This window comes from Bufo bufo, chromosome 6, assembly GCF_905171765.1.
Source record: "Bufo bufo chromosome 6, aBufBuf1.1, whole genome shotgun sequence".
In the NCBI taxonomy this organism is placed as follows: domain Eukaryota; kingdom Metazoa; phylum Chordata; class Amphibia; order Anura; family Bufonidae; genus Bufo; species Bufo bufo.
This window is the reverse complement of record NC_053394.1, coordinates 286,009,770-286,024,695: the sequence shown is the minus strand read 5'-3', so window position 1 is coordinate 286,024,695 and position 14,926 is coordinate 286,009,770. Positions and strand designations below refer to the sequence as shown.

Here is a 14,926-nt window from a genome sequence, read left to right as displayed (position 1 = left end):
ACAATGCTAGACCTCATGTGGCTGGAGTGTGTCAGCAGTTCCTGCAAGACGAAGGCATTGATGCTATGGACCGGCCCGCCCGTTCCCCAGACCTGAATCCAATTGAGCACATCTGGGACATCATGTTTCGCTCTATCCACCGTCACGTTGCACGACAGACTGTCCAGGAGTTGGCAGATGCTGTAGTCCAGGTCTAGGAGGAGATCCCTCAGGAGACCGTCCGCCACCTCATCAGGAGCATGCACAGGCGTTGTAGGGAGGTCATACAGGCACGTGGAGGCCACACACACTACTGAGCCTCATTTTGACTTGTTTTAAGGACATTACATCAAAGTTGGATCAGCCTGTAGTGTGTTTTTCCACTTTAATTTTGAGTGTGACTCCAAATCCAGACCTCCATGGGTTGAAAAATTAGATTTCCATTTTTTTATTTTTGTGTGATTTTGTTGTCAGCACATTCAACTATGTAAAGAACAAAGTATTTCAGAAGAATATTTAATTAATTCAGATCTAGGATGTGTTATTTTTGTGTTCCCTTTATTTTTTTGAGCAGTGTATTTTGAAGCGGGGGAGAGTGCAAGCAGTTTATTGGCTAGAATAGTTCGCTCACAGTCCGGATCTTCTAGGATACTGGCTATCCGAACGACAGGGGGAATCTTGTCGACGGATGACTGTCGTTCTTCACAAATTCCATTCCTATTATAGGGACTTATATTCCTCTAAACTTACGTTGGATATTAGAAATATTAGGTCATTTCTTGCCATGTTTGTGCAGCGGAATATATCGTCGGAATCGGCACATTATTTAGATGAACTTATAGAATTAGAGGAGCTTAGAATGGCACTTGGGTCTTTCTCTAACGAAAAGGCCCCAGGATTTGACGGATTACCTAGTGAATTTTATAAAAGATGCCCGGATGATATCCTGCCGAAACTTCTTGACGTGTTTAATGACACTTTCAGGGAGGGACTACTGCCGGTCTCCATGAGAGAGGCTGTGGTAGTGGTCATTCCAAAACATGGTAAGGATCGGACGTTTCTGGAGTCCTACAGGCCCATCTCCTTCCTCCCTGTAGATGTAAAAATGTTGGCAAAAATATTGTCCATTCGCCTAAACAGGGTTATTAATACTTTAATACATGATGACCAATCAGGATTTATGCCTGATAAAAGCATGTCTATCAACTTAAGGAGGCTTTTCCTTAATCTTCAACGGCAAGTGGGACAGCTTTGACAGCGTCGAGTGGGACTATCTATGGGAAACCATGAAAATTATGGGGTTTGGCCCAGGATTCTCATCCGGGGTGAAACTTTTATATAGGTCCCCGCTGGCCAGAGTTAGAGCAAATGGAAAGCTTAGTCCGCAATTCTCGTTGTATCGTGGGACTAGACAGGGGTGTCCTCTGTCCCCACTCCTATTTGCAGTGGCCATTGAACCGTTAGCGCGTACACTGCGTGCGTCACCGGATTGGACGGGGCTTCCTTTGGATCCTCATGAAGAATGAGTCTCCCTATACGCAGATGACCTGCTTTTGTACATTGGTGACTTGGAGCGGTCGATCCATCCGGTAATGCAACATATTACTGAATTTGGCCTCCGATCGGGGTTACGTATCAACTGGGATAAATCTGTGATACTTCCACTTGATACGCTCCCTCTCCATATGAATTGGTCAAAGATTCAATTACAAATTGTCGATAAATTTAAATATCTTGGTGTCCTGATTGCATCAAGAGTTGCGGACTATGTTAAACTTAATATAGACCCCCTGTTAACTAAATTTCTGGATAAGGTCTCCGCCTGGTCCAAGCTCCCACTTTTAGTGGTGGGGAGATGCAATTTGATTAAGATGATCCTGATGCCCCAACTGCTATATCTCCTACACAACTCACCTGTTTGGGTTCCCCAAAGGTTATTCTATAAAATTCAAGGCATTTTCCGATCACTTATATGGAAGAAAAAGCAACCTAGAATAAAACTGGAGACATTGCAGAGAGGTAAGGAGGATGGAGGTCTGTCCGTACCAAATCCCTGGCTGTATTATGTAGCTGCCCAATTGCAACACTTAAAGGGTTGGGGGCATAGTATGGAAGGAGGGCCCTCAGCACATATAGTATCTTATGTGGGAAAGCAAGACATACCAATCGGTGTACCTGAAATAGGGAGAGTACAAGGTGTTGGGGATTTACCCACGGTGTCCCTAATGTGTACGATCTGGTCCAAATTTAAGGGTCCATTCACACGTCCGTTTTTTCTTTCCTGATCTGTTCCGTTTTTTCAGGACCAGATCTGGACCCATTCATTTTCAATGGGTCCTGAAAAATCGGACAGCACAATGTGTGCTGTCCGTTTCCGTTGTTCCGTTCCGCATGTCCGTTTAAATATAAAACATGTCCTATTCTTGTCCTGAAAAATCGGATCCTGGACCAATACAAAGTCAATGGGTCCGCAAAAAACGGAAGACATTCGTATGTCATCCGTTTTATGCGGATTCCGTTCCTGGAAATTAGGCTTCCTCCCCAGTATTAAATGTGCCCCCCTCCCTCTATATTCATTGGTGGCCAGTGCGGCAGTGCGGATTCCCAGTAAGTTTTCTACAGATCTGATTTTTCACTTCGTGAAAAACTCAGATCCGACAGTATATTCTAACAGAGGCGTTCCCATGGTGATGGGGACGCTTCTAGTTAGAATATACTGAGAACGGTGTACATGACTGCCCCCTGCTGCCTGGCAGCACCCGATCTCTTACAGGGGGCTGTGATCTGCACAATTAACCCCTCAGGTGCTGCGCCTGAGGGGTTAATTGTGCATATCATAGCCCCCTATAAGAGATCAGGGGCTGCCAGGCAGCAGGGGGCAGACCCCCCTCCCTCCCCAGTATTAAATGTGCCCAGTCCGGCCTCACCTCTCCCCCCCCCCCCATCATCGGTGGCCAGTGCGGATTCCCAGTAATAATAAATGTGCCCAGTGCGGTCTCACCTCATCCCCCCGCCCCCCCATCATTGGTGGCCAGTGCGGATTCCCAGTAATAATAAATGTGCCCAGTGCGGTCTCACCTCTCCCCCCCCCCCCATCATCGGTGGCAGTGCGGATTCCCAGTATTAATAAATGTGCCCAGTGCGGTCTCACCTCTCTTCCCCCCCCCCCCCCCCCCCCCATCATTGGTGGCAGCGGAGAATACCGATCGGAGTCCCAGTTTAAATCGCTGGGGCTCCGATCGGTTACCATGGCAGCAAAGACGCTATTGCAGTCTTGGCTGCCATGGTTACTTAGCAATAAATACAAGCATTATACTTACCTGCGACTGCGAGCTGCGATGTGTGTCCGGCCGGGAGCTCCTCCTACTTGTAAGTGACAGGTCTGTGCTAAAAGCAATGCGCCGCACAGACCTTTCACTTACAAGTAGGAGGAGCTCCCGGCCGGTCAGACATCGCAGCTCGCAGTCGCAGGTAAGTATAATGCTTGTATTTATTGCTAAGTAACCATGGCAGCCAAGACTGCAATAGCGTCTTTGCTGCCATGGTAACCGATCGGAGCCCCAGCGATTTAAACTGGGACTCCGATCGGTATTCTCCGCTGCCACCAATGATGGGGGGGGGGGGGAGGTGAGGCCGCACTGGGCACATTTATTAATACTGGGAATCCGCACTGCCACCAATGATTGGGGGGGGGGGGGGGAGAGGTGAGACCGCACTGGGCACATTTATTAATACTGGGAATCCGCACTGGCCACCGATGATGGGGGGGGGGAGAGGTGAGGCCGCACTGGGCACATTTAATACTGGGGAGGGAGGGGGGTCTGCCCCCTCCTGCCTGGCAGCACCTGATCTCTCACAGGGGGCTATGATTCGCACAATAATTGTGCGGATCACAGCCCCCTGTAAGAGATCGGGTGCTGCCAGGCAGCAGGGGGCAGTCATGGACACCGTTCTCAGTATAGTCTAACTAGAAGCGTCCCCATCACCATGGGAACGCCTCTGTGTTAGAATATACTGTCGGATTTGAGTTTTCACATGTTTCCGTTTTTGCGGATCCGCAAAAAACGGATGACATACGGAAACATTTTCAGGAACAACGGATCCGCAAAAAACGGACCGAAAATCGGGATGTAGAAAAATACGGACGTGTGAATGTAGCCTAAAGATATTATTGGCCTTACTGGACTCTATGGACATGCGCCTTTGTGGCGAAACCCAAAGCTTCCGGAGATATTTAGACTAGAGGGGTTTTCTCCTTGGGGGGGGGAGGGAAAAAAGGGTGTTGTCAGGCTAAACCATATCCAGGAGTATGGTAATAGGAAATCCTTTGCACAGCTACAAAGTGAATTTGCACTCCCGCAATCGGCGTTCTATCAATTTTTGCAATTGAGGCACGCATATCAAGCGCAGTTTGCGGGGAGTGCGAAGGTTTTAGCTACGCCAACAATTATGCAACAGTTATTAAGCAAGGGCAATGCGAAGGGGTTGATTTCCTTGTTATACAGACATATATTAATGGCATCATTTCTCCTTCAGAGACCCTTCCGGTTAAGGATAAATGGGAGGCTGAAGTAGGACATATTACTCAGGAACAATGGAAGGATACACTGTCCCTAACGCCCTCTTTGACTCTCAATGAAGCACAGCGTCTGTCACAATTATACTTACTACACAGGGTGTACAAAACCCCTGTTTTTATGTATAAGATAGGCCTTCGGCCTGACTCATGTCCTTGGTGTGCAATGGAAAATGCATCCTTAATACACATGTTTTGGACGTGCCCTAAACTTGAAAAATTTTGGAAGGAGATAGTGGAGCCAATTAAGCAAGTTACGCAGATAGATATACCATGTAACCCTAAAATGTGTCTCTTGGGTCAATTGGATGTGGAGGTCCAGGGTAATGATATATTTCTTTGTATACAAAGAATGCTCTTTCAAGCACGTATATTAATAGCTAGACATTGGATTGCACCTGACCCTCCCACGAGACGGGAATTTGTTAACAGACTGAAACGTTATTCTGTGTTGAGAGAGAGCTATCTATCTAAAGAGGAAACGTCCAAATAGGTTTATGTCTGTGTGGGGGGGTTGGGTGTCTGATCCAAGATTAGTCTCAAGGGCGCCAGCAGAAGAATGTATCGGAGATCAAATGTCTGGATTAGGTAGATTGCAGTAATCCTGCTCACACGCTATAGACCACATTATGCTGTGTTGGATCGCTGAGCGATAGAGCTTGAATCCGTGGATTGCCCCATACTTGTGGAGAAATATAGGATATGCTCTGTTAGCAATGATAGGATATCGTGTGATGTTGGGTTGGCCGTCTCGCCGCACAATGCAATATAATGCAATACTGTACTAGACAATGCAATGCACTTTTTGTTTTGGGGTGGGGGTGTATTGAAAATGGGGGGAAAAAATAATGTCAAGCATGCAGCGTAATGAAGACAAAAACGAATAGATATTGTAATATTGATGCACTTTGTGTCAACAAATGCTACTTGCTGATTTGTAATTTTGCTGCAATTTGCTCGACAATAAAAAAATACACTGATTTAAAAAAACCTGTCCTATTCTTGTCCATTTTTGGGGACAAGAATAGGTAGTTATATCAATGGCTGTCTGTGCCGTTCCGCAAATTGCGGAACGCACACGGACGCCTTCTGTGTTTGGCGGATCCGCAATTTGCGGACTGCAAAACGCACAACAGTCGTGTGCACGAGGCCTAAGGGATATGGAACTGATTATCAGTTACAATAACTTCTGCAATACTTCTGTCACATGTGACGATAGTTCAGGAATTATAGTACGTGCTTTAGGACTTGTCACAGGCATATATACCGTCTATGGCAGGCATGCTCAACTAGTAGCCCTCCAGCTGTTGCAAAACTACAACTCCCAACATTCCCGGACACCCTTCAGCAGGGCATGGTGGCAGTTGTAGTTTTACAACAGCCGGAAGGCCGCAGGTTGAGCATCCCTGGTCTATGGGATATCTTTAAATCTGTTGAGGTCTTGAGTTAAGAAACATGGTCTAGACAAGGGACACAACCTGCGGCCCTCATTTTGGCTGGCCCTCAACCATCCAGTCACAGACATGCCTTTTTGTGTCGCCTATTAGATAGGTGCTGCCTGTACTCCTGTCAGACACTTGTGGTATAAACAATTGATATGTCATGAAAGTTTTAGTTGGTATTGCCCCTTCAAGTTTTATTTTTGGTATTCACATGATCCAGCACTGCCATACCATTGCTGATCCATGGCAAAACTGCATGTATTTTTGACACAACTTCAGTTTTTTTATTTTATTTGATAATGCAGTTGTGGTAAAACCGCATGCAACAAAAGTAGCCAGTTTTTTCATGTGTGAATGCAAGCTTATGTCCATTTCACAAGCGAAACAGTGGTGACAGGTTCTCTTTATACAATCCATGGATCTCCTGCCTTTGGTGATATATCACCTGGGACATGTGACAAAGAACTTCTAAGGTTGGTGGGACATGTCTGTTGTAGGTATTGTTGTAGTCATAATCTTGTCTTTTAATATTGTTATCTGCTCTTTTTTGCAGAAAATACCGTCCAATCCACTGCTCCTTCTCCAACTTCCCCGAGTGCTCCTTTATCTCTTCAGACAGGAGTCCTTTCGAAACTGCTCGCACCAACAACAGTACACATAAAGACAGAGACCTAGGGTATGTCCTACAGGCTATGTTTTTTTCAAAGGGGGTTAACCCAGCTGGACAAGCCCTCATTAGAATAAAACTCCCCAAATATATTTGTACATGCTAATATTTCATGGTACTGCAGTATAACCCATTTTCATTATTATGTGCATATGCATTGGGGGAAGCTGTATATTCACTGCATCTGCACATTCAGTATATCATGTGGGTATCTGGACACGAGAGCTGAGTCATAAAGGGAGTCTGCCATTAGTAGTTGATGAGAAGAGCAGGACAAACATACTTTTTTTTTTTTTTTTTTTTTTTTTTTTTAATAAAGTGCAGGAATGAAAAACATGATTAGGAACACACTGACGGCTACTTTAAGGTAATGATGTCTGTTTAAAACGTGTTTTAAAAAAAAAATTATATACCGTATATGCCGGCGTATAAGACGACTGGGAGTATAAGACGACCCCCAACTTTTACACTGAAAATATAGAATTTCGGATTTACTCGCCGTATAAGACTACCCCTTTTTCAACACACAGCAGTACATTACTGCATCCCACCACCATCCCTGGGTACCTCTGCCATCCTTAAATCCCACCACCATCCCTGCATCCCACCACCATCCCTGGGTACCTCTGCCATCCTTAAATCCCACCACCATCCCTAGATACCACTGCCATCCCTGCATCCCACCACCATCCCTGGGTACCTCTGCCATCCTTAAATCCCACCACCATCCCTAGATACCACTGCCATCCCTGCATCCCACCACCATCCCTAGGTACCACCGCCATCCCATGGTATCGCCACCATCCCTGCATCCCACCACCTTCTTTGTCCTCCCTCCCTGCCTCCCAGACCCTAAACATGTGCCACCTATACCCTGAACATGTTTTTGTTATGTTATTCTTCACATTCACATATGCACATCTGCGCCGCACGGAGATCTCGCACATGCGCAGGAGCGAGATGCGAGCGGCCGTGAGGATCCTGTGTATCCACGCTCGCCGCATGAAATCTCGCACATGCGTAGGAGCGAGATGCGAGTGGCCGGGAGGATGGCGGTACAAGGAGCATACAAGGTACAGAGCAGGGGGGAGGCATACAAGGTACAGAGCAGGGGGCGGTATACAAGGTACAGCGCGGGGGGGCATATGCCGTGGGTTACATCGCAGCTCTCAGCTGCTGGGGATACAAGGCAATAGCCCAGGCTCTCTCTGTTGATAATTCTGGCGTCCCGACACTGCAGCGCCCGCCATACCCGGAGTATAAGACGACCCCCGACTTTTGAGAAGATTTTCATGTGTTAAAAAGTAGTCTTATACGGAGGAATATACAGTATATTTTATGGTAGCACATTGCTTTATAAGGGTATTCCGGTTAAGTTATTCCCTAGCCACATAGGGGATAACTATTAGATTTGATGGGGATCCTACCACTGGAACCCCCACCGATCACGAGAAGAGTACCTCGTATCCATCGGAGCCCCCCGAAATGGACCGAGTGGCAGGTTGAGAATGCGCACTGCTGCTCCATTCAACTCTGTGAGTTCCAGAGACCGGCTAGTGCAGTGCTCAGTTATTTCTGGAACTCCTAAAGAGATGAATGGAGTGACATGTCTGAGCTGCCGCTAGGGGATAACTTTTAACAACCGGGATGCCCCTTTAACTTTATTGGATATATGACACCCTGCTGAATATTAGGAATGTGGGGAAGCAGCAGTTCAAATGCAGTTGTGTATATTAATTAATGTTCCCCTCTGTTATTAGGGAACAGGACAAGGATGACGGAGAGAGGCCACAGAACTGGGAGAAGAGTGGATATTGTGAGTGCTGCCAGATGACCTACGCAAAGCTTAGCGAGGTAAGACTAGCGTTATGCGCTCATTAGAAGGTAAGACGGGAAAGTATCGGTACAAGATCTCACACTGCTTGTCCCTTCACTTTCCTTAGCACCTGATCAGCGAGCAGCACTGCCTCTTCGCTCTCAATGCCTCCAATTACAGACTCATTGATGACATCACATCTGATATCGTCTGCGACTTTGTTCCATTGCCTCATGGGTAAGTGCTCACAATGTCTTCATCTTATGGTCCTTTGCCCATTTTGCTTTATTAAGTTTTGGCTCAGTGGTCTGAGCTTCTAGAAAGTTGAAGGCTTATTGCGATGTCAGCAAGAGCATTTTACAGCTCTTTTTTTAGAATACATGACTATATCTGACGTACACATTGATAGGCTCTTAAAGATTTATTTTGTCCTCTGGGGCCTTTATTGAGGTAAACAGGAAAGAGTCTGATGTTCCAAAGCAAGGTAATAAATGAGAGGAGATTTTAAGATGTAATTTATTTGCTTTCAGCTGGGAATAGTTGAACAATGTGGACATAGGGCAATGTATACAGTTGCTAGATGTATGGTGTTGGTGGATATTATTTATATGGAAAGAATTGACATGTAGTATCTTAAAGGAAAATACTGTATTACCAGACCAATGGTAAGTGTGTAGATGGAGATGTGCTTTCAATTCTTGCATTTATAGAATATAGTTTTCCTTTTGAGCTGCTTTCTGATGAGTAATTGCTCATTGAAGCATTACCATAATGCAGCCCTAATTCTACAATATATATTAAAACTTGGGTAGACCTGTGTTCCTAGACATTGAGAAAAAGTTAAGGTAATCATTATTGTGCTATGTAATTTGTTTCCTGCATATTCAGCAAGGTAATGTACTATTGCAGCACTGTTTGGGAGTGCGACTTGTTCCTCCTGCCTTTGTGCAGCTTAGCATTTAGTTGAGTGCATCTCCTCCTGTAGAAAGAAATCACTTTCCAATTTATCTTTCTTTAATGGATTCCTGCCTCCTCCTCTATTGGCTGCATTATAAGTGAACTTTCATATAAGGCACCAAAACCCATTTATTTCTAGGACGCTGCAAAAAATGCGGACGGCACACAGGATGTCCACCCCGCAAAAAAAAAAAAAGATGTAAAAATGCCTGTAGGACATGTTCTAATTGAACTACAAAGTGTGTGATGGTCTTTTAGTCTTTTTTGGACTGCAAAACAGATACGGTTGTGATCTTTAATGAACCCAGCAGATTGCACGTTATCCAGGAAATAATATTGATAATGACCTACTCTGTGGATAAGTTAATATCACATCATCGGGGGGTCTGAGTCCTGGCACCTCCGCTGATCAGCGGTTCGAGGAAGCTGCGGTGCTCAGCGGCCTCCCAGGCACGCTTACCATGCACAGCGCCGTATATCGTAAATAGTCTGTTCTTGGTATTGCAGCTCAGCCCCTTTGACTTGAATGGGGCTTAGCTGATGAGATGAACGGTGAAGTCACACGGCTTAGGAAGAGGCCACAGCGCTCACAGGGTGCCCAGTCTCTTCTAACACCAGGGACCCCCGCCGATCTGATATTGATGACCTATCTGTGCGGCTCTTTGGTTCGGGCTGGCGGGTGGGCGGCCGCGCAGCCATATCGCTCCGCTCAAGCTGCTTGCAAAATGTCTGTCATGCGCCTCCTGCCCCGTCTGTCTGCTCCTTCCACTTTATGAATGAAGCAGGCAGGCGGGGCAGGAGGCACATGACTGAGGGTGAGATGTCATGCTGCGCACAGCAGCAGAAGGGCGGGCAGCGGCAGACTTTCAGCAGAACACCGGCCATGTGAAGAGGCCGCCGCTCAGGAGGAGCGAAAAGTTCTGCAGCAGAAAGGTAGGAGCTGCCCCTGGTGTGTGCACAGCACCGGGCACTGCACCGACCCCGCCGCAAGTGTCCCTGCCTCCTCCCTTCTTCCCACTAATACATTACTTTACTTTCTGGAGGGCACTTATGGGGGGATATCTGTGGAGGGCACTTATGGGGGGATATCTGTGGAGGGCACTTATGGGGGGATATCTGTGGAGGGCACTTATGGGGGGATATTTGTGGAGGGCACTTATGGGGGGATATCTGTGGAGGGCACATATATAGCATCTTATGCTATATATGTGTCATTCACAGATATCCCCCATAAGTGCGTCATCCACAGATATCCCCCATAAGTGCGTCATCCACATCTGCAGACAAGTTTAATAAAAGTAAAAAATGATAAAGATCCAAATAAAAGAAAGTACATATAAAAGTATTCAAAAACACACTCTGGGCTCATGCCCACGAATGTAAGGGCGCCGTGCCTGTGCTGCGGACCGCAAATAGCGGTCCGCAATGCATGGACACAGACCATGGCGCAGCTGCATGAGGATCGCGGACCCATTCACTTGAATGGGGTTCGCGATCCGCATCCGACTGCCTGCAACGCAAAAAAGTAGCGCATGCTGAAGTGAATGGGTCCATGATGCGGGCTGCACACGGCCAGTGCCCGTGTATTGCGGACCCGCCGTATGCGGCTTGCAATATGGCAACGGCGGGCACACGGTTGTGTGCATGAGCCCTAATAGTCCTCACTGGTACTGTTGACGCAATATTTTAGGTTTTAAAAATGTGGCTCTCGAAAGAAATTTCAATCGTGGTTTTGGCGATATTTGGCTCAGTTGACAAAAAAGTTTGCCCACCACTGGGCTACACTGCCGTATGTATATACACTTAGTTTCAAAACAACCAGCAATCTGCAGATTTTGCACATTTGTGCTTTGAAGATTCTCAGATTCTGCCTCCTCCATCTAGATCGCTTTAAAGTCCTGATTACTTATTTGGCCACACTCCACAGCCAATGGCTCTCAGCCCAGATCCAAGCAACCTCTTTGTCACTGGCCACTGAGGCGTACTTCCAGAAATAGGATTTTATCAGTAATCAAACCCCCTGTAGTGTCCTGGGGACCTGTGAATTAGAAGCTTCCAGCCTGAATAATGACCTGTGTGACTTTGTACCTTGTCATGAAGACCTTCATGTATCTACTACATTGTCTGATGTAACATATACAGAATTTTCACAATGCTGTAGTGATGCCGCTGTACGTCGCACAACTACTGGTAAATGTGTCCTTTTATACAGGCATGTTCTTTCAGTGTAATACATTTTAGTTTATAATACAGAAGTACATATATTCATGCACAGGAATATGAAGCATCACCCAACATTTACCATTCTTGAGGGGTTCAGTGTCGGGAAAGCTTGTGCCTGAATGTTCGGACCCTGATGAGAAGTCCGAGAGACTTCTACAATAGAATTAGAGATTTTATTATTGGGTGATGCATTGATATATAAATTATTTTGTCTTTTTAAGGTTTAAACCCAGGGAAGAGCAAAGTGACAATGGAGCCCCAGCACAAAGTTTAGAGGAACCTGCACTAACAGAGGACAAATGCTTGTTAAAGGAGGAGCACAGACAAGTTGAATCCAAAGAGCAATCCGTGGCCCACAGCTTAGAACTTCCCACTGAGGAGCACAACCTGGATCCACCAGAGAAACAACATGTAAAACAAGATTCAACATGTTCTATGGTGATCGACAGCCCGTTGTCTAGGGATCTATCAGTAGAAAACACAGTGATAAATGCAGAACAAGAATTCAATGGGGGTTTACCGGAGAATTTAGTTGTAGAAGAAGATGGACTCCAGTGTACATCGAGTACAACAAATGCACTGGTGCAGTGTGATCTTCCCTTAGCTGAGGCAGGGGAGGCGTCCCATGTAGGACTTGTTACTGAGGTCTCTTGGTACACAGAGGAAGCAGGGCTGACCTCCATGTACAGTGTCCAGTCGCTTGTTATACCCCCAGCTCATGTTCTCGATCCGCATCCAGAGATGGCCATGGAGAATACATCGGTACAGCCATTATTCCTCAATGCCTTAGGAGATTCTCTTCATGCACTGGCACAGGGTGGCTTTAATGGATCATCTAATGAACCAGTACCAGGAGATCCTATCATCTCTGCACATCTAGAGCCACTAATAATTAGTGCTGCTCCTCACCAAACGAATAAATTACTGGTAGATGATGTTATGCCCAGTGCTGGAGCGCCTGCTTCTGAAAGTGAGTGCACGGTCCATCATCTGGATCCAGTTTCTGGTGCAGAGGTGCCACTAGTGGAGCCTGCAGTGGATCATCGACAACATGTTATGTTGGTTTCCACACAAAATAAGCTGCTGGTAAATGCATCACATGAGGTACAAACCGAACTAAGTAACAACTTATCCATAGACCAGTTGACATTGGCACCTTGGCATCCAGGTACAGAAGGTGATGTGACTGTTACACAAAGTACTGAACCTTTGGGTAATTTGGTTGATTCACAAGAGACAGAGACAATGGTGTCCACTACAGACTGGTGTGTAGGTAAGCGAAAGCACTGCTTTTCTCCATGTCAGCCTCCTGCAAAAAGACAGCCATTACATTGCCAGCCAATGCCTATGTGGGTATTTCACCAGCTTCCCAGTTCTATGAACCAGCCAACAGTCCCTGTGTTTAGTGACTGGGCAGATAGAGATCGCAGTAACAGAGCAACCGAGGGCGAAGGCACTGCCCTCACGCTCTGCTTCAACCCTAAGCTTGCACAGTATGAAAACTCATCAGAATCGGACTGGGATTCGCAGCTTGTGTCTCAGCGGCACAGTAACCCTCAACAGACTGCTCATTTTGGAGAATTAAGAACTGCTCAGGTTAATTTGGATGAGAGTTTGTATGGAAAACAGCTCTGCTCGGTGTTGGCTCATGAGCAAACTTTGGGGTCCCCCGGCACTACACCGACTGTAACCCTGTCACACACGTCCTATGATATTTATCTTAGTGGGGTGGCATCGTGAAGGGGTAAACAGACTGATGATTGGTGCCATCATTTCCTGGTATCTTGTCATCTACCTGTTCGTGTTTCTGCAGTGCTTATTACCTGTGTGTTCATCTTTCTCCCATTTTGTCCATTACACTAGCTCTCTATATTGCTATCCCCTCCCCCGCCCCCTGCTCCTTCCGGGAAGGATGAGCTAGTGAGCCCTCTGCTTCTGCCCACAGCTATTAAGTGCATCTTAATGACTCTTAATGGCATAGAGAAGTTCTAGCTGGAGTTTAAATGCCGAACCTTCTGATCCTGCCAAGAACGAAGACTCTTCAGACAAATCCTATACCTGCACAGCCTTCAGGAACAGGCAAATTCACATCTCAAGTCTAAATCCCCCTCCCATGAATGGATCTGAAAAACCAAGTTGCGTGCTCATGATGGCTCAAACTATAATAACTGTCATAATTAATATGTCTATATTATGCGGCAAGACACCTTTTGATCTCTAGATGAAACGTACCTTTCACCTGGTCGTTTATAGTGTTTTGAAGGGCAGACCGTCTTAATCTTGTATGAGTCAAGGGCTAGAGCCGTAAGCTGACCATCTAAGTGTTAGGGAATATACCCTATCTGTATTCAGTAATTCCTGAAACTGTCCTATTCATCTGAAAGGTGTCTGCAGAAATCCACGTGCTTACTACCTCCACATTCACGTATATGCAGAACTTTCTCCAGCAAATCCGCCGCTTTACATTAAACCTTTATTAAGGTAGGTTCACAGAGTTACAGGAGAATTAGAGGTGGATTTTCCTGCCGGTTTTCCAGCCAAAGCCAGGAGAGGATCTGGCAGGAAGGAGAGGTGGAAGGCCTTCCAATCCTTTATTTCAGATTCCTTTCAAATCCACTTCTGGCTTTGGCTGAATAATCTGCCTCAAACCTCCTCCAAAAAGACGCCATGTGAACCTACCCCAAGGGTCCATTCACACATCCATGTGTGTTTTGCAGATCCACGGATCCGCAAAACACGGACAGCGGCAATGTGCGTTCCGCATTTTGCGGACCGCACATTGCCGGGACTAAGATAATATGCCTATTCTTGTCCGCTATTGCGGACAAGAATAGGATATGTTCTATTTTTTTCAGGATCGGAATTGCGGACCCGGAAGTGCGGGTCCTCAATTCCGGATCGGGGCCGCACAATAGAAATGGAAATGCGGAATCGAATTGCGGATGTGTGAATGGAGCCTAAGTGTTATTGGGAGGATTGCCACCTGACCCTCATGCCCAGATGTCATGCTTATTGACCTAGACACCTCGGTTACATCTGATCTGTACAGATATCAAACCGTTTCTATCTAGTCTACAGTGTAAACCAATCCACATATTGTAGATGTAAATCTATCCAAAGCAGAAGCTGTACTTTATACACAATATATTACTGTATGAGCCGCCTTACCAATTTCCAGGGATGGATGGATAACTGATACAGGAGGCATGTAACCAGATGGCCATCTTCCTCTTTATACTCGAGTACTTTCCGTATGATTGTGATTC

General features: G+C 46.1%; 1 protein-coding gene across 2 annotated transcripts in view; it reads left to right on the top strand.

Moving 5' to 3' along the window:
• The window catches only part of DBF4B (DBF4 zinc finger B), a 43,793-nt gene extending 29,458 nt beyond the window's left edge, over positions 1–14,335 (top strand). For both annotated transcript variants that reach the window (XM_040436491.1, XM_040436492.1), the window contains exons 10-13: positions 6,551–6,673; positions 8,425–8,518; positions 8,608–8,717; positions 11,882–14,335. In XM_040436491.1, the coding sequence (XP_040292425.1) occupies positions 6,551–6,673; positions 8,425–8,518; positions 8,608–8,717; positions 11,882–13,400 (1,846 nt within the window). In that variant the 3' untranslated portion in view covers positions 13,401–14,335. The remainder of the gene's footprint in view (positions 1–6,550; positions 6,674–8,424; positions 8,519–8,607; positions 8,718–11,881) is intronic.
• Positions 14,336–14,926: the final 591 nt, after the last annotated feature.